At 47.5% G+C, this 20,998-nt stretch overlaps 1 protein-coding gene across 11 annotated transcripts in view; it reads left to right on the top strand.

The window, feature by feature from the left end:
- The window catches only part of LOC107156666 (SLAM family member 9-like), a 26,532-nt gene extending 19,120 nt beyond the window's left edge, over positions 1-7,412 (top strand). For 7 of the 11 annotated variants that reach the window (XM_048814657.1, XM_015502701.2, XM_048814663.1 and 4 more), the window contains 4 exons: positions 2,729-3,022; positions 4,261-4,404; positions 5,822-5,970; positions 6,460-7,412. In XM_048814657.1, the coding sequence (XP_048670614.1) occupies positions 2,729-3,022; positions 4,261-4,404; positions 5,822-5,970; positions 6,460-6,555 (683 nt within the window). In that variant the 3' untranslated portion in view covers positions 6,556-7,412. Of the gene's footprint in view, positions 1-2,728; positions 3,023-4,260; positions 4,405-5,821; positions 6,031-6,459 lie in introns of all 11 variants that reach the window. The other 4 variants (XM_048814659.1, XM_048814660.1, XM_048814661.1 and 1 more) reach the window with 4 other exon arrangements.
- The last annotated feature ends 13,586 nt before the right edge of the window (positions 7,413-20,998 follow it).

Raw genomic sequence — 20,998 nt, 5'->3', positions numbered from 1 at the left:
TAGATTTAAGTTGTCCTGCATTGTTTGTAATCCTTTTTTCCCTTGTTTTTTCATGTTGTTCACGTTACTTTCCAGCTCTGTTTGATTGTTGTGTTTCTGCTCTCTCCTGCTAAAGTGGATTCTGCTGGGAAGGAATTCCATTGGCCGAACTCTGGTGACGTCACCTCTCTGCTATGGCGGGCCCCAGGCTTCTTGCCGCTGTGTCCGAAGGGAAGGGTGGGACTGGTCTGTATCTGGTTGGTTTCAGCTCCCGGTTGTCTACTTCATGAAGGCCTGGCTATAGACTGCTTCCTAGAGTCTCTGTGCCGTACCTGCTGGGCCGCACCTCAGGGTCTAGCTGCCTGGTCGCCGGCGGGCAGGCGGTCGGTCTCCAGCTGCCCAGTCGCGGGGGCCGCGGGCGGTCTCCAGCGGGCGGGTGGTCTCTAGCCGCCCAGTCGCGCGGGGCAGCGGGTGGGCGGCCACCGGTGGGCGGGCTGTCTCTAGCCGCCCAGTCGCGTGGGCAGCGGACGGGCGATCAGTCGCTGGTGGGCGGGCGGTTTCTAGCCACCCAGTTGCGAGGGCAGCGGGCAGGTGGTCGCTGGCGGGCGGGCGGTCTCTAGCCGCCCAGTTGTGCGGGTGGTCGCCGGCAGGCGGGCGGTCTCCAGCCACCCAGTCGCACGGGCAGTGGTCAGGCAATCGGTCGCTGGCGGGCAGGTGGTCTCTAGCCGCCCAGTCGTGAGGGCCTGGCCTCTAGTCCCCTGGCTTCTCCTGCTAGCTTGGCCTTCCCCTGTGTGATGCCTCTTGGCAGTTCAAACTGTACTCTGGGCCTGCGGTTTCCTGGGTGTGGAGGGTGGCTATTGGGAATAGGCACCCTATTGTTTTGATTTTTTCTGCTTGCCCCTCCCCCAGAGCTGGCAAGACAGGTTTCGTTTTTGCCACTGATGGGAGGGGGAGTTGGAGGTCAGGTGTCTCTACCTTTCCCCACGTCTCTATGCAGGCTCGTTCTGATAATCCCTCCCCCAAAAAGCCTGGGAGAGATTTTATGTGAATTCCCCGCTGTATGGGAGATGGGCTGAGTAACACACACCTGTTTTATTGTTGCAATCTGTCGGAAACTGGCGGTGGTGACGTCAGCTCTCCAAGATGGTGGCTACTGGCTTCCTTGGTGGACTTTCCGTTGTGGGGGATAGAACTGGACCTCTTCTTTCCCGTCTCAAACCCCGGACTCAGCCCGGAGCTCAGTGAGGGCACAGCCGGCAGGACTCTACAGAATCCGTAGCACCGTTTCTCTCTGCTTGCTGGTCGCTTCTCGGCGGCGCCCCACTGTCTGTAGCCATGGGGCGGGCTGTGTGGCGAGTGGCGGATCAGTCAGCCTGGATCTCCGGTCGCACAGTTGGCTCGCGTTTGAGACTCAATAACCAGTACTCGGTGATGGAAATCCTTCCTCTAGGTTTCGGCGCACCCCGATTTTGCTGTAAATTCCTGACAAGATAGCTTTTTGTCGTTCTAACTCGTTATTCACCTGCACAGTGTCGCAGTACACGGGGTGTGATGCACTCTATTCGTGGCCATCTTGGAATCTCAAGTTGCAGCAGTTTTAAAAGTGGTCCATCAGTTATATGGCTACTCTGTTCTCCATGGTAAAGTGTTCCCTGATATTTTGCATGGTAGGTGTTTGATGTGCAATCAGTATCAGGCTCTTCCTGGGTTCTTCATCCTAAAAGCCATCTAACTTTTACTATTTTGTTTGATAATTTTAAACATTTACAATTTTGTTTCTTTAGAATTCTTTTCCCTCTCCCCTACTTCCAGCCCTGGCAATTTGATAAACTCATCTCATTAGGACATCCTTAGTGTGCCATAGTTGATGCTTCTTCAGATAAACTTATTTAAAGCTTAGTTCTTTTTTTCATAACTTAGCATATTCACAGGTTCTGAGGATAAAGATGTGGAATCCACACGTATCTAGTTCACCGTCCCCAATCCTTGCAGGGAGTGGCCAGTGAGAGGCCAGCCTCACTTCCACAGACCCCACAAATCCTGCTCTGTAAGCCTTGATAGGGTAGGAGAAGTGGTGCTGCTGCACGTCCCAGGAGATCCATTTTGCCACCTCTAGGGTCCCCACAGTCCCTCTCTGCCTAGGGCAGTCCCTCTGCAGGGAGTGGACTCCAGGTGCAGGTCCTGTGTGATTTCCAGACTGGCCTGTGGATCTGACCCTTCTCCCCCAGTCGGGAGCACACATTCAGGGTCACGTTCTAACTGCCTGCAGAGCTGTGCTCTCTGTTGCAGTCACGGTATCTCCCACAATGTCTCCTGTTTTGACCTGAGCTTTCTGGGTCCTCCCAGAGCTGGCCTGGTGTCCTGCCCCAATCAGGCTGTGCAGTCCCAGGCACTGTCTCAGCTGAAGACCCGGGACAAAGGACCCTGGCCCCAAACAAGCTCTTCTGTCCCATGCTTCCTCCCCTTCCAGAAGACCCCTATCTTCTAGGAATAATGGTCCTTAAAAACTGGGATTCAGCCATCATTTTCTCATGGTAAAAAAAGTTTAGACTTCTTTCATCTAGTGAGATCACATGAGCTTAATAAAGTGGCTGCTGTCACTTGTCAACATGTAGCTCTGGGGAAATTGTGCTTTATTTGTAACGTGCTCCAAGCTTCCTCCTAGGGCTCCTGCCTCTGGTCAGTGAGACACTGGAGGACAATGTGTGGCATGTGTGAGGCTGTCTCCTTTTGTCCCCTCCTTCCTCAGATCCTGTGCCCCTTGCCCAGATCTGGACCACGTCAGCGTCCATCACGCCCAGCTGGTGCAATGTCACTCTGGAGTGTGGGGCCCGAGAGGCTGTAGAGGTCCTGAATGTAACCTGGGAGGTCCAGGGTCCCCCCAGTGAGCTGGAGCAGAGAGGGGCCCCAGGACCCCCCAACCCTTGGACCCTGGCCTTGAGCCTGCCACCGAGCCAGCCCAATGTCAGCTTCACCTGTGTCCTCAGCAACCCAGTGGACCAGAAAAATGCCACCTTAGAGCTCCTTGATCTCTGTAGCCCAGGTGAGTGCACCTGCAGGAGGGAGGGGCACAGGGAGGGGCTCAGGTGGCTCTGGAGCCCCAGAGTCCTTGGCTTTTTTACTGCCGTGTTTATGAACAACACTGCCTTCCCTTGGTCACTCCAGTCCAGAAGTGTGGGGTCGCATCCAGCTCACGACTGTCTTTAAATATCCCTCACCTCCATGCCCTTCCCCCTGGGCCAGGGGAAGCCTTCCAGGACATGTCTTGCCCCATCCCCATGCCCTGTGTCCAGTGTCGTCTTTGAAAAAACAGATCGGATTGTGGCCTTTGTCTGTGTCATGTCTGGGGTCGACCTCCACTTAGTCCCCATAGGATGTAGGGTTTAGAATGTCCTGTGTCCCCAATGTGGCCTCATCCACACAGGGACACAGCTGCTTGCTGACCTTCCCTAACGTGTGAAGCCACTGCTGGCTCTGAAGGCGCAGCCTCTTTAAGGAGCTGCCCACGGCCATCCCCCCTGAGTGGAAAGATCCCTTTCTGGGTCTGAGTCCACCCTGAGTGGGACACCATGAGGGCAGGGGACACATCCTTCTCTCCTCTTAGCCCAGGTGTCAGGCTCAGTTCTGGGCAGTTTGTGCCCAGTAGGTGTCTCACTGAACCCGAATGCCTGGGACCCGTGTGCACCCCGTCCTCTCTCAGTCTTCCTCCAGGGGCTGCTGGAGGAGCCTGACTGGTCAGTGCCAGTCATCACCCCTGGTCATGTGCACACTCCCCTCCACCCTGGAGTCTCAGAGGAAGTTCAACATGGCCCACCAAACCTCCTGGCCTCACGGCTGCCTCCCGGGCCTCCCCACCTAGCCCTGCCTCCTGTGCTGTCCCTCCCTTGTGGGACACTCCCACCACACTGAGTATCTGTGAAACTCCTGCCACTCCCCACACATAGATGACTGCGCATGTCCTTGGGGGTCTCACTGTAGACCTTGAACATGGGTCAACCTCTATGGCAGTGAGATCCTTCACCTGGTGATTGAGAGCTTCTGTCTCTTCCTGGTGATGACTTGTTCACAGACCCCACCTTGCTCATCCCCGTCTCCCCTGCTCCACGAAGGACCTGGGCCACTGCTTGAATGAGTGGACCTGCCACGCCCTCCCTCTGCGGCTTCCTAACCAGGCCCCCCTGACACCTGCACCTTCTCCACCTCCCCTGGAAATGGGTGTGTCAGCTTCTCTTATGCTGTATCCTCTCTTAACTCTCTTGTTTTCTTAATTCTGGAAATGAGCGCCCACAGCTGGCCACACGAGAGGCGCCATGGGGGCCTTCCTGGCTGGGTTTTTCATCCTGGGAGTTGGAGGGTTCCTGTTCCTTTGGCACTTACGAGAGAAGGAGAAGAAGAAGAAGAAGATGGAGATGGAGATGGAGAGAGGCAGGTTGCACTTACCTTTCTGGGTCCAGATGTCTCCCCTCTCCCCTTGGATCCTGGACTTCCTTCCTTCTGCATTTTAATGGCAGGAAGTGGCCTTGTAGAGGGGATGATGTGTGTAGCCATGATGGCCTTGGGTTCCTGGCTGTGTGTGTGAGTGTGTGTGTGTGTGAGAGTGTGTGTATGTGTTAGTGTTTATGAGTGTGTGAGAGTGTGTATGCGTGTATGTGCATGTGTGTGAGTGTAAGTGCGTGTGTGAGTGCATGTGTGTTAGACTGTGAGTGTGTGTGAGAGTGTGAGTGTGTGTCTGAGTGTGTATGAGTGTAAGTGTGTGTGTGTGTCTGTGTGTGTAGGGTTGTAGGTTTCCTTGGCACAGAATCAAGCTCCAGTGAATGTGTGAATGTAAGTGCGTGTGTGAATGTAAGTGGGAGTCCATGTGTGTGAATGTGAGAGTGAGTGTGTGTGAAAGTGAGTGTGAGTGTGAGAGTGTAAGTATGATTATGTGTTTTAGTGAGTGTGTGAGTGTGAGTGTGTGTGCGTATGAGTGTGAGTGTGCGAGAGTGTAATTATGAGTGTGTGAGTGTGTGTAAGAGTGTGTATGAGTTTAAGTGCATGTGTGAGTGTGAGTGTGAGTGTGATAGTGTAAGTACGAGTGTGTGTTAGTGTGTGAGTGTGAGTGTGTGTTAGTGTGTGTTTGTGTGTGTGAGTGTGAGAGAATGTGAGTGTATATATGACAATGTGTGTTAGTGTGTGTATTAAAGTGTGTGAGTGTAAGTGCATGTGAGAGTGTGTGTATGAGTATAATTGCATGTGTGAGTGTGACTGTGTGTGTGAGTGCTTGTGTGTTAGATTGTGAGTGTGTGTGTTACAATCAGTGTGTGTAAGTGAGTGTGTGTGTGTTGCAGTGAGTGTGTGTATTACAGTGTGTGCGTGTGAGAGTGAATGTGTGAGTGTGTGTGAAAGTGAGTGTGTGTGATAGTGTAAGTATGAGTGTGTGTGTTTTAGTGTGTGAGTGCGAGTGTGTGAGTGTGTGAGTGTAAGTGCATGTGTGAGAGTGGAGTGAGTGTGTGTAAAAGTGAGTGTTGTGAGAGTGTAAGTATGTGTGTTAGTGAGTGTGACTTTGAGTGTGTGAGTGAGTGTGTGTATGTGAATATGAGTGTGTGTTTGTGTGTAAAAGTGTATGTGTATAAGTGCATGTGTGAGAGTGTGTGAGTGTGTGAGAGTGTGTATGAGTGTAAGTGCGTGTGTGGGTGTGAGTGTGTGAGTGTAAGAGTGTGTGAGAGTGTGAGTGCATGTATGTGTTGGAGTGTGAGAGTGTGAGTGTGAGAGTGTGTTGGAGTGTGTGAGTGGAAGTGTGTGAGTGTGTGTGTGTATCTGAGTGTGTGTGAGTGTAAGTGTGTGTGTGTGTGTGTGTGTTTAGGGTTGGAGGTTTCCCTGGCACAGAATCAAGCTCCAGTCTGTCAAGACTCAGATGCGGGATTGCCAGAGGACCCCAGGGCCAAGGACGATGCAGTCTATGCACAGCTGGCGGCACAGGATTCTCTGAAGGGCAAGCGGAAGGTGAAAACTGTGAGTGGTGACCAGCCAGGTCTCATGGCACCCAGCCCTGGGCTGCTTGCCCAAAGCTAGGTATCTGCTGTGCTGTCTCCACTGTATTTTTTTTCTTTCCTTTTTACCTCTTTTTATGTTTAGAGTATTAAAATTTATGGGTTGGTGTCATGGTTAATTTGAATTGTTGACTTGATTGGATTAAGAGATGCCAAGGAGGGACTGGGGTTGTGGCTCAGCAGTAGAGCACTTCTGGGTTCACCCCTAGTAACCCCCATCCCCCTTGGGTTTAAATTTTTTAAATTTCAAGACACAGTCTCACTGATTTGCTGAGGATGGCCTAGAACCTGTAATCCTCCTGCCTCAGCTTCCCAAGTCTTAGGACCACACATGTGCTCCCCCATCCCTGGCTTAAGCTATTCATGTTAATGGGCGTCAATTGTCTTCTGGTCTCTCTGGGGCCACTCTGTCCTCAAGCTGCTCTGAGAACCCTCTCTCTTGTATTCTCAGGATATTGATGACAAACATCTGGAAGGAAAGGGGCCCTGCACCAGTGTTTACAGCATGGTCCAGAGACCAGGCCAGGCCTTGAAGATGACTTATTAGGAGGAGGGAGGAGAACCCAGCACTAGGGAGACACCTGCACTCTGCACCCGACACCTGCGGATACCTACTTCCTCTGACTTCAGTCCAGCTCGAGATGCCACTGGTCTGCATGAGCCTGACCTGGTGGTCATCTCTACCTCTGTGGGCTCATGTGGCCCTGTCACTTCTCCTGCCACCTTCCCATCTGCCCTCACACTCAGAGCTCTCGTGCCATCCAGCCAGGGTTCTTCCTCTGTCACTGCTGTGGCTTCTGACCCCTCCCTTTCAGAAGCCTTCCCAAAGAGAACCTTGCCTGACTCTGCAGCTGGCAGAGCCTCGCCACCTCTGCTGCGTCAGTCTTGCCATTCTGAGACCCCAGGTCCAGGTGTGGGCACCGTGAAGAGGTGCTGACTTGCCCCAGTGGAGGGGGTGAAGATGGTCCTGCCACTGAATTGGGGCTGATGGAGGCAGCGTGGCGAGTGGGAGCCCAACTTCCTTTCTAGGTTTTCCTTCCTTTCCTTGTGTAGGGTTTCTCTGGAGCTAAGTGTGTGTGTGTGTGTGTGTGTGTGTGTGTGTGTTGGGGGAGTTTCTTGTGCACATTACACACCAGAGCCAGAGTGGCCTTCCCGGTTTCCTGTGCTAACCTGGACTTAAGCCTCAAACTCCTGCAAACCCATCATCCCGTGGACTGGGAAGAGGAATCCATATTATTTCAGGTCCTTCTCAACTTTCTCTTTTCCTGAGAATGACCCTGGACTCCCCAGACTGGGGTTGTGTTTGTTTTCCTTTTTAAATGGCATATTATAATTTTATATGACAGTGAGACTTTCTATGATATACTCATATGGGCACACAATAAAACAGCATAATTGAATCAATTTCATTCCCCCTTCCCTCCCCCCTCCCCCTGATCTCCTTCTTCTAGTCTGCTGGTCTCCTTTCTATTTTTTAAAATTTGTTCTAATTAGTTATAGATGGCAGTGGAATGCATGTTGGCACATTGCACACAAATGGAGCACAACTTCTCATTCCTCTGGCTCTACATGACATAGAGTCACATCATCATACATGTATCTATAGGGTCATACCTTCTGTCTCACTCTACCGTCTTCCCCATCCCCTCAGTCCCAATGGGGTTGCATTTTTTAATATTTATTTTTTAGTTGTAGATGATTGCAATACCTTTATTTTATTTCTTTATTTTTTGTGGTGCTGAGAATCAAACCCAGGCCCTCGCACTTGCTAGGTGAGTGCTCTCCCGCTGAGCCACAGCCACAATGGGTTGCCTTCTTAAGGAAACTGCTTCAGCTCTGCTCTTGGCCCGAGAAGGAGGCACTTGGTTAACAGGGTGTGTCATGTTCCCTTCCTCCCCTTGGGGGCAGCTGGGTGAAGCTGTGGGAAGATCTGATATAAGACATAAAAAAGCATCAGGAGGACAGCCCTCTCCAGCCTCTGCTAGGGACCCTCAGCCCGCTGCAGCCCTGCTGGCCCCGAAATAAGGTCAGCCTCCTTTTCGTCTTTGAGAGTCAAACAGGTTTGTTAGCAAGAGGTCCAGCATAATATTAAAAACCGTATTCAAAACTATCAGTTTGGCCAAGTACAGTGGCGCACACCTCTCATCCCAGCAGCTTGGGAGGCTGAGACATGAGGATTCCTGGTTCAAAGCCAGCCTCATCAAAAGCAAGGCACTTAGCAACTCAGTGAGACCCTGTCTCTAAATAAAATGCAAAATAGGGCTGTGGATGTGGCTTTTCTAAGCTTACTAATTCCATTTATGAAGGTTCTGCCCTTGGGAACTAATCATCTCCCCCTGCCTCCAGCTCCTAATATCATCATCTCAGGAGTTAAGTTTCAACATATGAATTTTGTTGTGAATACTGAGATCATAGCAGCAGTGATTCTAATATTCTGGTAAATTATAAAAAAAAAATACCTTAAATAACACAGCCTGATAGAACACAAAATTGACAGAATTTCAAGGAGGAAAAAACAGATCCAGATTCACACAGTGAAAGATTTTAGTCTGAATCTCAGTAATCGAAAAATATAACAAAAATCAGAACAATCTTCTTAAAGTGTGTTAAAACAACACAATGAAGCAAATTGATTTAATAGATAAAACCCAAACACTTAATACTGCATTTTATTTTCAAACGCACCTGGAACATTTAGAAAAGTTAACTAGTGCTACTACTAGGAGTCCATGAAGTGAATTTCAATGAATATTAGAGTCACTAACTTTCTTTTCCAACTATTATGCAAGTTGTATAGAAATTAATAAAAGATAACTGAATAAGTCCATATTTTTATAATAGAGAAGACAAAGATAGTAAAAAGTGATAATATGGTAAATAACACAGGCTCCTTGATGCACCATTAATGTCTCTCTCCTTTTTTTTTTTTTTGATGGGGGAAGGGGAGCACTAGGTTAAGTCTCCAGGGGCAATTGACCACTGAGCCATATCTCCAGTGCTGTCTATTTTTATTTTGAGAGAGGGTCTCACTAAGTTTCTTCGGGTCTTACTTAGTTGCTGAGGCTGGCCTTGAACCTGTGATCCTCCTGTCTTAGCCTTCTGAGCTACAGGGATTACAGATGTGTGCCCCCATTCCTGGATGATTAATATCATTTGAAGGAACTGAATCAATTCACTCTAAAACCATGAGACTCCACTTGGGATTTGTTCTTTTTTCTTTCTTTTTTTTTTTCTTTGGTACCAGGGATTGAACTCAGGGGCACTCCACCACTGAGCTACATCTCAGCCCTATTTTGAATTTTATTTAGAGACAGGGTCTCACTGAACTGCTTAATCTTGAAGTTGCTGAGGTTGGCTTTGAACTTGCAATCCTCCTGCCTCAGCCTCCTGAGCTGCTGGAGTTACAGGTGTGCGCCACCGCACCTGGCTTGTTCTTTTTTGGGCTAATGCATTCAAACACTTAATTAGATAATTTCCTAGAAAAATGTAACCTGAGACCCTGTGCCTATTAGAAGAAAATGTAAGCCCAACTCTCTATCATATCTGCTTAGGAACTGACTTCCTCAATAAGACTGTTAAAGTGCAAGAAGTAAAATCAAGAATCAATAAATGGATGGTATCAAACTAAAAAACTTCTTCCCAGCAAAGGAAGCAATCAATAAAGAGAGAGCCTACAGAATGGGGAAAAAGTCTTTGCCACTCCCAGCATATATAAAGAACTCAAAAAACTTGACACCTAAACCAAAAATAACCCAATCAATACATGAGCAAAGGAACTGAACAGGCACTTTACAGAAGAAATATGATTGGTCAACAAATGTATGAAAAAATGTTCACCATCTCTATTAATTGAAAAAAATGCAAATTAAAACTACACTGAGATTCTATCTCATTCCAGGCAGAATGACAATTATCAAGAATAAAAGTTACAATAAATGTTGGCAAGGATGTGGGGGAAAAGGCACACTCATACATTGCTGGTGGGACTGCAAATTGGTGCAACCACTCTGCAAAGCAGTATGGAGAGTCCTCAGAAAACTTGGAATGGAATCACCATTTGACCCAGTTATTCCACTCCTTGGCATATACCCAGAGGGCTTAAAATCAGCATGCTATAACGACACAGCCACATTAATGTTTATAGCATCTCAATTCACAATAGCTAAGCTATGGAACTAACATAGGTTCTCTTCAACAATGAATGCATAAAGAAAATGTGGTATATACACAGTGGAATAATACTCAGCCAAAAAGAAGAATGAAGTCATGGCATTTGCTAACATTTGGATGGAACTGGAGACTGTCATGCTAAGTGAAATAAGCCATCCCCCAAAACCAAACACTGAATGTTGTCTCTGATATGTGGATGCTGACACAAAATAAAGGGTCCAGAGAAGAATAGAAGTTCATTGGATTAGACAAAGGGGAATGAAGGGAAGGAAAAGGATGGGAATAGGAAAGTGGAATGAATTGGACATAACTTTCCTCTGTTCATATTTGACTACCTGACCAGTGAAACTCCACATCAGGTACAGTAACAAGAAAGAGAACCTAGTTAGAAAAAGATATACTCCTGTGTATACAATATGTCAAAATACACTCTACTGTCATGTATATCTAAAGAACAACAACCACAAAAAGAAACAGTCTACCTGAACAGTCTCATGAATACATACAAAAACATAAAGTGGGATTATGAAAGAAATCACAACAAAAGTTACAAGTCTATGGGGGGGGGGGAGAACAAAACCCAAGTAGTCTCAATGGTTTTAGAGTGAATTGATTCAGTTCCTTCAAGAGATTTCTGTGGCGTGTCTGTCTAAAGAATAGAGAAAACATTTGTCACATCTTTTCCTTTGTCTTCCTGCCAGGCAGGAAGAGGACCCTTCCTAGCTGTCCTGTAGGCAGGGCAGATCAGCCAACATGATGACATTCCTTAGCTCCTGGGCTGGGGCAATTGAGAGCTGTGTGCTTCTCCCTGTTCACTGGCTCAAGCAAATGACCTCAGTGTGGCAGAGCCTCGTGATGGTAGAGCCCTGAACCCTCCTGAGTCACTGCTTGAAGGTGAACTTTAAGGACAGCTGCTCACTTTGTATTAATCATGAGATTCTAGGGTTTTAAGAAATTTGTTCTAATTAGTTTTACATGATAGCAGCATGCCTTTTGACTCATTGTACACAATGGAGCATAACTTCTCATTCCTCCGGCTGTACACGGTGCTGAGTCACATCAATAGTGTGATCCTACATGTATATAGGGTAATAATGTCTGTTTCATACTAGCAGCCTTCCCATCCCCACAGCCCCATCCCTCCCCTCAATAGCCTCTGCACAATCCAAAGTTCCTTCATTCTTGCTTCATTCTACCACCGCCCCCAACCCCGGCCCCTGCCCCACTATGGATCAGCATCTGCTTATCAGAGAAAACTTTTGGTCTTTGATTTTTGGGGATTGGCTTATTTCACTTAGCAAATTTTATCCATTTACCTGCAAATGCCACAATTTCATTCTCCTTTAAGGCTAAGTAATATTCCATTGTGTATATGTACCACATTTTCTTTATCCATTCATCTGTTGAAGGGCATCTAGTTTGGTTCCATAGCTTAAATATTGTGAATTGAGCTGCTATAGACATTGATGTGGCTGCGTTACTGTAGTATGCTGTTTTTTAAGTCCTTTGGGTATAAACCAAAGAGTGGGATAGCTGGGTCAAATAGTAAAGATTTTTTTTTTTTTTTTTTTACAATAGGTAGTATTAACTATCCTGATGAATACACCTGGGTCAGGTATTATTTTAGGGCTTCAGAATAAAGCAGTCAGCAGGTAGTGTATTAAGCAGACAGTTCCTGCCCTCCTGGAACCTGTATTTTAGTGGAGGGAAGTTGGGAGGAGGGGCAGACAGACTTTCACAGAATGAAGAAATAATTACGCAAGAGAGGAAAGTCTGAGGTGTCATGGAAAGAACAAGTAGTATGATGTAAAGAGGATCAGATACTCTCACCTCTGGCTATGCCATCATTTGGGTCTGTTTCTCCCTGTGTTCAAGGCTTGGCCCCGGAGTCTGTAGGAGGGGTGTGCTCTTGAAGGGGATTGTCAGACCCTAACTGCTTTGCTCTTTCTCTAAAGTATTCTAAAATCATAACAGAATGGTAGGTGGTTTCTATGCATCATTAAGGGAAGAAAATATAAACACAGATGAACTTTACCACTAATGTGAAAACTGGTAATTTCATATGGATGTCAAAATGTGAGGGACAGAAAATGATGAAGAATTTTCACAACTTGTCTCCCAGAAAGCAATGAAAAAAACCTACTAACTTCCTGAAGAACCATTTCAGAACTCTGCAAATTTGTCATTGATTTGCAGCAATCTAAGAAATTATTTATTCAGGAAAAACAGCTTACATTTGATAAGAACAGGGAGTTTTTGGTGTTTCAACCTGACCTAGTCCCATTTCCCATCCTCCAGTTCCTCTGTAGTTTGGAAAATAACAGGGTGCGGTCAAGTCCAATAGGCGCTTGAGGAGCCGATGGGACTGGGCTCTTTCAGAGGTTCATTTCCAGAGAGTTGCCATCCTTTGACCTCTCAGTGGTCCCCAGGAAGACCCCATGCGCAGTGCTGTCTGGAGTTGGTCTAAAGGGGAGTAGCCCCACTGAGACAGATCCTTTACTTAGGGGACATTTGTTGAAAGCGATGACTAGTAGTTGTTGGTGGCTGTGGCTGTATACAGGAGAGGATAACAGTTGATGCTAATCATAATCAAAGAGCTTATAAGGAAAAGCTGGATACGAGATGTGTGCACACAGGGACTCTGAAGAGCTCTGACGTATTCCTCGGGATCTAGACGCTCACACACATCCATAGAGCTGGACAGATTCCCAGTAAACAAGCCCACAGCAGCCACGGAGAGTGTTGGTTCCAGGTCTGTGGGATAAGGGATTGGCCCAAAGTGAGGTCCCGCCCTGTGCTTTTAGGATGTGATGTTTTATTCCTTGGAATGTCGGACCTGGAAGGAGTTTCTTTGATTGGCTGGAGGGCTTTGGGCCACCGAACAGTTTAACAGTGTAATTTGGGATGGAGGCTGGCCCTCCTAGATTATTTTAGAGTGAGAGCTAGCCATGCCCCAAAGACCAACACTATAATTTAGAGTGGGGACTTTGGTTCACATGGCATCAGGTGAGCTCCAAGTGGTTGAAGACTGAGGTTGACCATGTGGATAATTAGTCATGCCTACATGTTTGTTATGCTTCAGATACAAGTTGTCTCCCAAAAGCTCATGTGTGAGATGATGCGAGAAATTTCAGAGGTCAACTCATTGGGTGATGAGAGTTTCAACCCAATCAGTGCATTAATCCTATGATAGGGTAGTAATTGTGGGAACGTAGGGTGTGGCTGTAGGAGGTGAGTTATTGGGGATGTGACTTTGAGTTAAAATTATTCTTGTCAGGTCTTTGGTCACAGAGGTGAAAAAGTGACTAAAACAATGATGGAGGCCAAATAATACCTTTGACCATGAAGACTCAAGACTGGCAAACTGCACACTCACTGTATCACACACCGGTGCAGGAAGGTAATGCTCTCCCATCTGATCCCATGACGAGAGGATAACTGGAAACTCTGGTACTTTCCCTGGGCTCTTCCTGATGTCTGTTTCCTGGGGTCACTTTTAATCTGTGTCCTTTCCGAGGTTATAATAAACTATAACCTTGACTGTAGTAGCTTTCCGTGACTTCTGTGAGCTCTACCCAGGAGTTCTCACGTGCCTCGCAAATCATACACCTTGGATTGATCCAGCTGTCTTCCATCTCTCTTTTGTATATTTTGAAAAAAAATATAATTATCCTTGTAATTATTATGAGCGGTGCTGGAGGCCAAGCCCAGGGTGTCACTTGTGGTAGGCGAGTGCTCTGCTGCTGAGGTACAGCCTCAGCACCCTGCAGTCTTCCCTCTCTGCATAACATTCACACTGCCTGACAAAATCGTCAACCTCTCAGGTTATAAATTCAATATTTGGTCTCAACCAATCTTTAAAACCATTCAGCAATCAGTTTTACACATGACTGATCATATTGAAAGACCGTATAAATTAACTATAGCATTTATTGATTACTTGCCAGATGTCATATACTGGTCTAATCATCCTGTGTGATTTAACTCACTTAGTCCTCATGAATACTCTGTGACACTGGTGTTATCATCCCCAGTTGACTTATGAGAAAAGGAGACATAGAATAAGGTATTTGCTCAAGTCTACACTGGGCTGTGAAGAATCAGAATTAGGATTCAAATCCAGGTAGTTTGGCTCCAGAACCCTCATGTTCGTCATGGTGCTATTTCTCACCTTCTCCCAAACCTCCCCCAACTTATTCTCAGCAAAACACAGAGAAAAAAATATAGAAAACGGGAAAGGGATGCCTTTACGATCCGACTTCCTAACTTTTATCTGAGTTGCAGTTATTCACGTCTGTCCTGTTCCTCTCCTGTTCCCACAGCAGACGATGTGTTCCTGGTGCGGAAGGTCAGAGTCGGCTCTTGTTGTTCCCATTTCTCCTCCTCCTGCTGCTTCAGGAGCATGTACTTCCTCTTTCTCTGGTTTGTCCCCTGGTCACCCCACTCCTTGCTGCAGCCCTTTACCATTCTCAGGACTCTCTTTCTTAATGTCTCCTAACCCCACATCCCAACTTTCCACTGAGATCTCCATCCTCCCCACCACAGCCTCACCTCCTGACCTCCTCCAACACACTCACACCTTGACCTTTCTCCACCACCCCTCGTAAGGTCACCAGGTCTGTTGTGGCGTGGATGTGACATGTCCCCCAAAAGCTCATGTGTGAGACAATGCAAGGACGATCAGAGAGATGATTGGGTGTGAGAGCCTTTACCAACCAGTGAATCAACCACCTGATGGGATTAACTGGGTGGTGATGAAGGCAGGCAGCATGTGTCTGGGGGAGGTGATATCGAGGGCTTTGGGTTACAGCTGTATTTGGCAAGTGGAGATCTCTGTCTCTCACTGATCATCATGTGAGCTGCCCCCCTCCACCACACTCTCCGGCTTCCTTGAGCCCCGAGAAATGAAGCCTGCTTTCTGTGGACTGAGACCCCTGAAACTGTGAGCCCCCAAATAAGCTTCTCCTCCTCTACAATTGTGCTGGTTGGGCCTTTTAGTCACAGCAGTGAAAGAGCCGAGCAGAACAGGGTCCTAGCACCCCAGCACTTAGCACGGCTGACCTCCCTCGCTCTTCCCCGTCTCCCCCCTCCGTTTCCCTGACACTCCCTCTCCTGCTCCTCCCTCTTGCCGTCCTCCGTGGGCTCAGCTGCAATGGCTCCTCTTCCTCTACCTCTCAAATGTGGGTCCTTCCAAGGCTTTTGCCACAGTCCTCTCATCATCTCATCTTGATCCTCACCCTCGGGGCCTTGTGCCCCTGGCTTCCATGGTCATTGTCACCTGCCAGTGCCCAGCCCTGCATCTCCACCCACTGCCCCTGCTGGGCCTCAGCCCCTGTGCTCCACCCTGCCAGTCTCCACTAGCACCACACCCACGTGCCAGGGATTAGTTGAGTGGTAACTAAATGTCACCGACTGCTATTCCCGGTCTCAGTCATTACTCCCATCCAGACCCTGGCCCTGGCCTGGGCGCCTTCCTCTGCCTGACCCAGGACAGTTGGTTAAGTACTGACAGCATGTCAGGTCCATGGCCAAGCACCTCAGATACAGCAATTTTGTTTTATTGTCACTTTTTCTTTTAGCACTACTGGGGGCTGAACCCAGGGGTGCTCTGCCACTGAGCCACACCTCCAGCCATTTTTATTTCGAGACAGGGTTTTGCTAAGTTGCCCCAGGGGCCCTCAAATGTTGTCTTCCTCCTGAGTCACAGGAATTACAACATGCACCACCACCCTGCCCAGCTACTGCCATTATCTTAATAGATAAGGAAGAAAGAACCAACTTTGTTTAAAAAAAAAATTTATAGTTGTAGATGGACAGCATGCCTTTATTTTATTTGTTTATTCTTATGTGGTGCTGAGGATTGAACCCAGTGCCTCACACATGCTAGGCAAGTGCTCTGCCACTAAGCCCCAGCCACAGTTCCAAGGATGAAGCTTTGTTTTTGAGCAATTATTAATGAAGATGCTGAAGGAGAGCTCCCTAAGCGATCACATTTTTTTTTTTTTTCTCTCTGAGCTTTTCATCATTTTTTGGCATCTGGAACAGATTCCCCATCCTCACCCAGAGCAAGGCCAGGATGTGCCCCTTGATGTTTTTATGTGTTCCAGTCCCTCCCATCACACGCTATGGCAGGGTGCCGGTTTTCTTGTGGGAAGCCATGTATGAATTGTGGGTTTGTTTGAGCCATCACAAGACAGGGGGGTTGCTTTTCTGAGAACTCCTGACCTGCACCCACCAGTTGCAGATGGCTCAGATTCAGCTGACAGCTCACCTTAGCTCACAGCCCTAGGGTCAAATGCAGCCTCCTCTGGAAGTGGGCATAACCTCCCTAGCCCTGTCCTTATCTGGTTTTCTTCTGGAAGCCTGCCACACTGAAATCTCTTGCTGTTTTTCCCCTTAAATAAAGAATTTGGGCCTTTTTCATTGTGCATTTCCAGTTTCTGCCAGGACTGAAAAACCCACTAAGCCCCAGCTTTTAAAACTATTTCCTACCTCTTGTCTTTTGTTCCTTATTGATTATTTTTAGGCTTTTAAATTTTCCCAGCAGGTTCACACTCCAAGCAGGAATCTGGGCTGCTGGGGTGTTGGTATCAGTTCCTTTTTTTTTGTATAATGTGGAATTTGGCAAGATAGAGAGGATGGATTTTTCTTCTCCAACAGGAAATGAAAGCAGAAGCAAGTATTAGGTGTGTTATCTGGAAATAAATATTTGTGTTTTTTTTTCCCATGGGAAAGATTGCCGTAGTTTCAACTAGTTTACCTGAGTCTAAAATGATTGAAATGCACACTTTGAAATTCCACTCTATGGTTCTCACCTTGGCCCCAGGTTCTCCTGGAGATCACTGGTGTCATGAGGTAAGAATCTAACTGCAATTTCCCTGCAGGGGGCTGAGCAATGAGAGCCTGGAACTTCTCTTGCAGAGAAACAACTGGAGGAAGGAAGAGACACAGGATCAAAGGGCAGCACAGGGCAGGATGGTGGTTGTGTTCAACTCAGGCTGTTGGCTGAGGCAGAGCCTGAAAGTGACTCCACAGAGGGAAATCCTGGGTGGCCAATGCCAGACTCTGATGTATAGCAGTATCAACAACCCAGAATGTTCTCAGATCAGTGGGATTTTTCATAGGACCTGGTATCACGAGGGGGCAAAATTGCGAAGTATGCAGTCAAAGGGAGAAATAAAGAATGTCCATGCGCTTCTACCTCTTTCTATGCTTTATTCACTCAAATTACTCAATACAATTCACTCTATAGGTTCTTAATCAAGAAAATGATGATCCTTAATGCTAGGCACTGCAATAGACATGATCAATCCACAGCAAACAATTCTGCCGCAGTCTGGCTGGGCACAAAATCACGAGCCACCACACAGCTTGTAGATTCAAACAGCAACTCTTTATTCCCGAACTCACACCAGCCGTATACAGACACGTTCTGGGGAAATCCACGTTCTCTGCCCAAATTCACGTTCTCTCCCAAATTCACGTTCTCTCCCAAATTCACCTTCACTGGGCTTCTGTCTCCCAAAATATACTGTCTGAATCCCGTGAGAACTCAAGGGGAACTTAGGCAGCAGGATACGCCCTATTCCCAGCAGGAATAATCTTAAACCTTAAACCTGGAACCTAAACTGGGAACGCCCTAAACACGATTATGTTAAACCGGGAACACCCTAATCCGCCCTGGTCCTTGAGCAAGGTCAACTACATTCAATGTCACTGCAAAATGTCAGCAACATGGGGTACGCTGGCAAGGAAATTGTCATACCTACTTGGCTAATGGCTCCCAGCACAATTCTAGACTAATTCTAAGTGCTGCAAAACACACTTAATCATGACAGGCTATTGACAGGCATTCCCTCTGCATGCTAAGTTCAGAAGTCTCAAGCCTTAGGCTTTAAGACCAGCAGATGGACACTCACTCAGACCAAGTAACCAGGTCTGGAACCGAGGCAGGCTTTTCCTGGTGTGGAGTGGAGGACTGATTGAGGAGGGGGTTTGTTAGACCAGGACGCAAGAAAAGACCACTGACTCCAATTAAAATCAAATTAAAGCAAGCTTATTATTTTGACCGGCCGGGCTGCCTCTCCCTCCCAAAACGGCGGGAACAAGACAGCACCCCACCTTTCCTACAGCCCAGCTTTATAGCCCAGAAAGTTACACAAAAGGGGGGTTACAGATAACAGAACTCTGACAAGCATCACACTAATGGTAGTTTACATTTTTTTTTTTTTTTGCTGGCCCCAACATCAGAATTTATGAGGACCATTAGAGCCTCAGAGAGGGTCGATGTCTGGCCAGGGAAGGCCAATATTTATGAGGTGTCACTAAGTTTAAGAGAGGGCTGCTATCTGGTCAGAGAGCCAGGTATGGTGAGTTCAAGGCACAGGCAGGCATTCCAAGCAGGTTCAGAATTTGCAGTAATTTATAGTAAAGCCGAAATTATCTTTTCATGGTTTTGTGGCGAGATGCCCAATTTTAAGAAAAGATCAGGTTGGGTCTATCAGGTTGTAGGGAGGAGTTGCAGCTCTCACCAAGGTCCAGACAAGGTGGTAGAGTTTGAGAGAGGTGAGGATCATGCAGAGGATCAGGAGAGGTCCTCATCATGCTCTCCAGCTCGAGTGCATCCTTGTTTCAGCTGGCTGAATCCCTGTTCATCAGCTCTATTATTTATACTAAATTTTGGGGGCTTTTTGACCCTCCATGCAATCCTTATCAGCTCCAAGACATCATTTACCCTGGGGTCAGAAGCATCTGGTCTGGTGACCTTCACCCTGATCTTCTCCCCTTTCCCTCTTATCAGGTGAGGATAGCCTGCCAGAGGCTTCACTCTGTTTATCATGTGAGGGGAAGTGACTTGTTTGAAGCCACACTGGAGGGCTCTGAGGGTGTGCCTGGGGAGACTGCAAGTTTCAAACTGGAGTTTTCAAAATGGAGTTGCTGAGGCTCAGGCCTAAGACCATCCTCACACTAGGACAGAACCAAGACAGGAGGCATGGATACAGGTTTGAACAAGTTAGGAAAGGAAGTGGGGGGACTGTACAGTTGGAGATTTATGGAAGCCATGGGGGGACTTCGTTGTGCCAAACCCTGGAAAGGGGTCAGACCAACTTGAAACAAATTCTCAGAACAATTGGCAGACACATGAACTGGCTCATCCAGCAGCCATGACATCTCTGATACAGGGTGCCTTCCTACTGAAGCCAGAATTAGACAGGCAGTCAGCATAGATGGGTAAATGCAGTCAGGTGGGATCAAGGAGGCCGATTTTGAGTTCTGGGAAGTAGGAGACTGTTCCCTGAGGGATTGAAATGTTAATTCCCTCGGAGCCCTTCCTCCACCCTTATCAAACCTGCTCCTGCTCCAACCTGTTGCCAAGGTAACCTGTCCCAGAATTGCCCCGCCCCACAAGGAATGTGTCCTTGGCTGCTCCATCCTGCCCTTTCCCCTTTAGCCCACTGTTTCCCACCTTTTGGCCACCCCACTGAGCATTCCTGGGCCTAGTCACATAAGCAGGAAGGAGGAAGATAAGGGGAAGAGGGCAGGAGAACCAAGGAAACCTAGGCCATATAAAAAGGGCAGAAGACCTCGCTTCTGGGGATACCAGGACACCAGCCATGGCCCCCTTCTCCTCCTGGAGAAGTCTATGATACCCTGAGAAACTGAGGTGACCCACAGAGTGTTCCTAGGCACATAGCCACCATGCTGAGTCATTTGTCCATGAATAACAGGAAAGGCCTGGGGAGCCAGATATCCCTGACTGCAGGGCCAGAGGTCCGTGTCTCAGCAATGCACATTCCTGGAAAGACCAGAGAATGCTTAAGGCCTAAGTTTTGACCTTAAAGACCCAAAGCAACAACCAATCAGCGTGAGACAAGGAAGATATCTGGAATGCAGGCGGCCCTCCCAGTATTTTCCCGATTGACAACACGATTAGGACACCCTGCAGTTTAGCATATACACTCTTGCAACCCCTGCTGGCCTAAACCAATCAGTTCAAATGTATCCACCACTTGAATTCACCAATCACCCCTACCTGACTTGTTCCCACCAACAAATATGCTAATCAAGAGTTGTTGTTTGATTTTCCCGCAGTGTGAAATGATTTGCTGTGTGACGTAGTGACGCATAGAGTATCCCCCAAAACCTATAAAATCTCACTGAACAAAGGATCAGGACTCACTCCCTGGGACCGCTGCAATGGAAACGGGTGTGAGTCCAGGCTCAAGCTTGCAATAAAGACTCTTGTGTGATTGAACCGGATTCGGCTCCTGGAGGTCTATTGGGATCCCACGGATCTGGTATACCAACCCCTTTTTAAATAAACCCTGCTTCATAGGCTTGCCTCTGCGTGCTTCTCTAATGTTCAAACTTCAGCATGTGGGGAAGCAGGACTCATCACCGATCACCGGCAGTATCACTATCCTGAAGTGGATGAAAAACTCAAAATTACTTTTTTTTTTTTTGGTACCTGGCATTAAACTCAAGGGGCACTTACCTCCTGAGCCACATCACTGAATTGCTTAGCACCTTGCTTTTGCTGAGGCTGGCTTTGAACTCCCAATTCTCCTGTCTCAGCCACCCCAGCTGCTGGGATTACAGGTGTGCTCCTCAACCCCTACCCCCCCGCAAGAATATTTTTTCTTTTGTGGTGCTGGGGATGGAACCCAAGGCTTTGTGCATGGAAGACAAGCACTCTACCAATTGAGCTATACTTCCAGCCCCTAAAAATACATTTTTTTTTTAGTATGCTTTTTCCCCTTTGAGTAGTTACAAAGAATGCTGTCTCTGTTATTTTTTTTTTTTTTTGATGCTGCGGATCA

The sequence above is a fragment of the Marmota marmota genome, unplaced genomic scaffold (assembly GCF_001458135.2).
Source record: "Marmota marmota marmota unplaced genomic scaffold, marMar, whole genome shotgun sequence".
Taxonomy (NCBI): domain Eukaryota; kingdom Metazoa; phylum Chordata; class Mammalia; order Rodentia; family Sciuridae; genus Marmota; species Marmota marmota.
The sequence above is the reverse complement of the archived record's forward strand: the minus strand, read 5'-3'. Positions and strand labels throughout refer to the sequence as shown.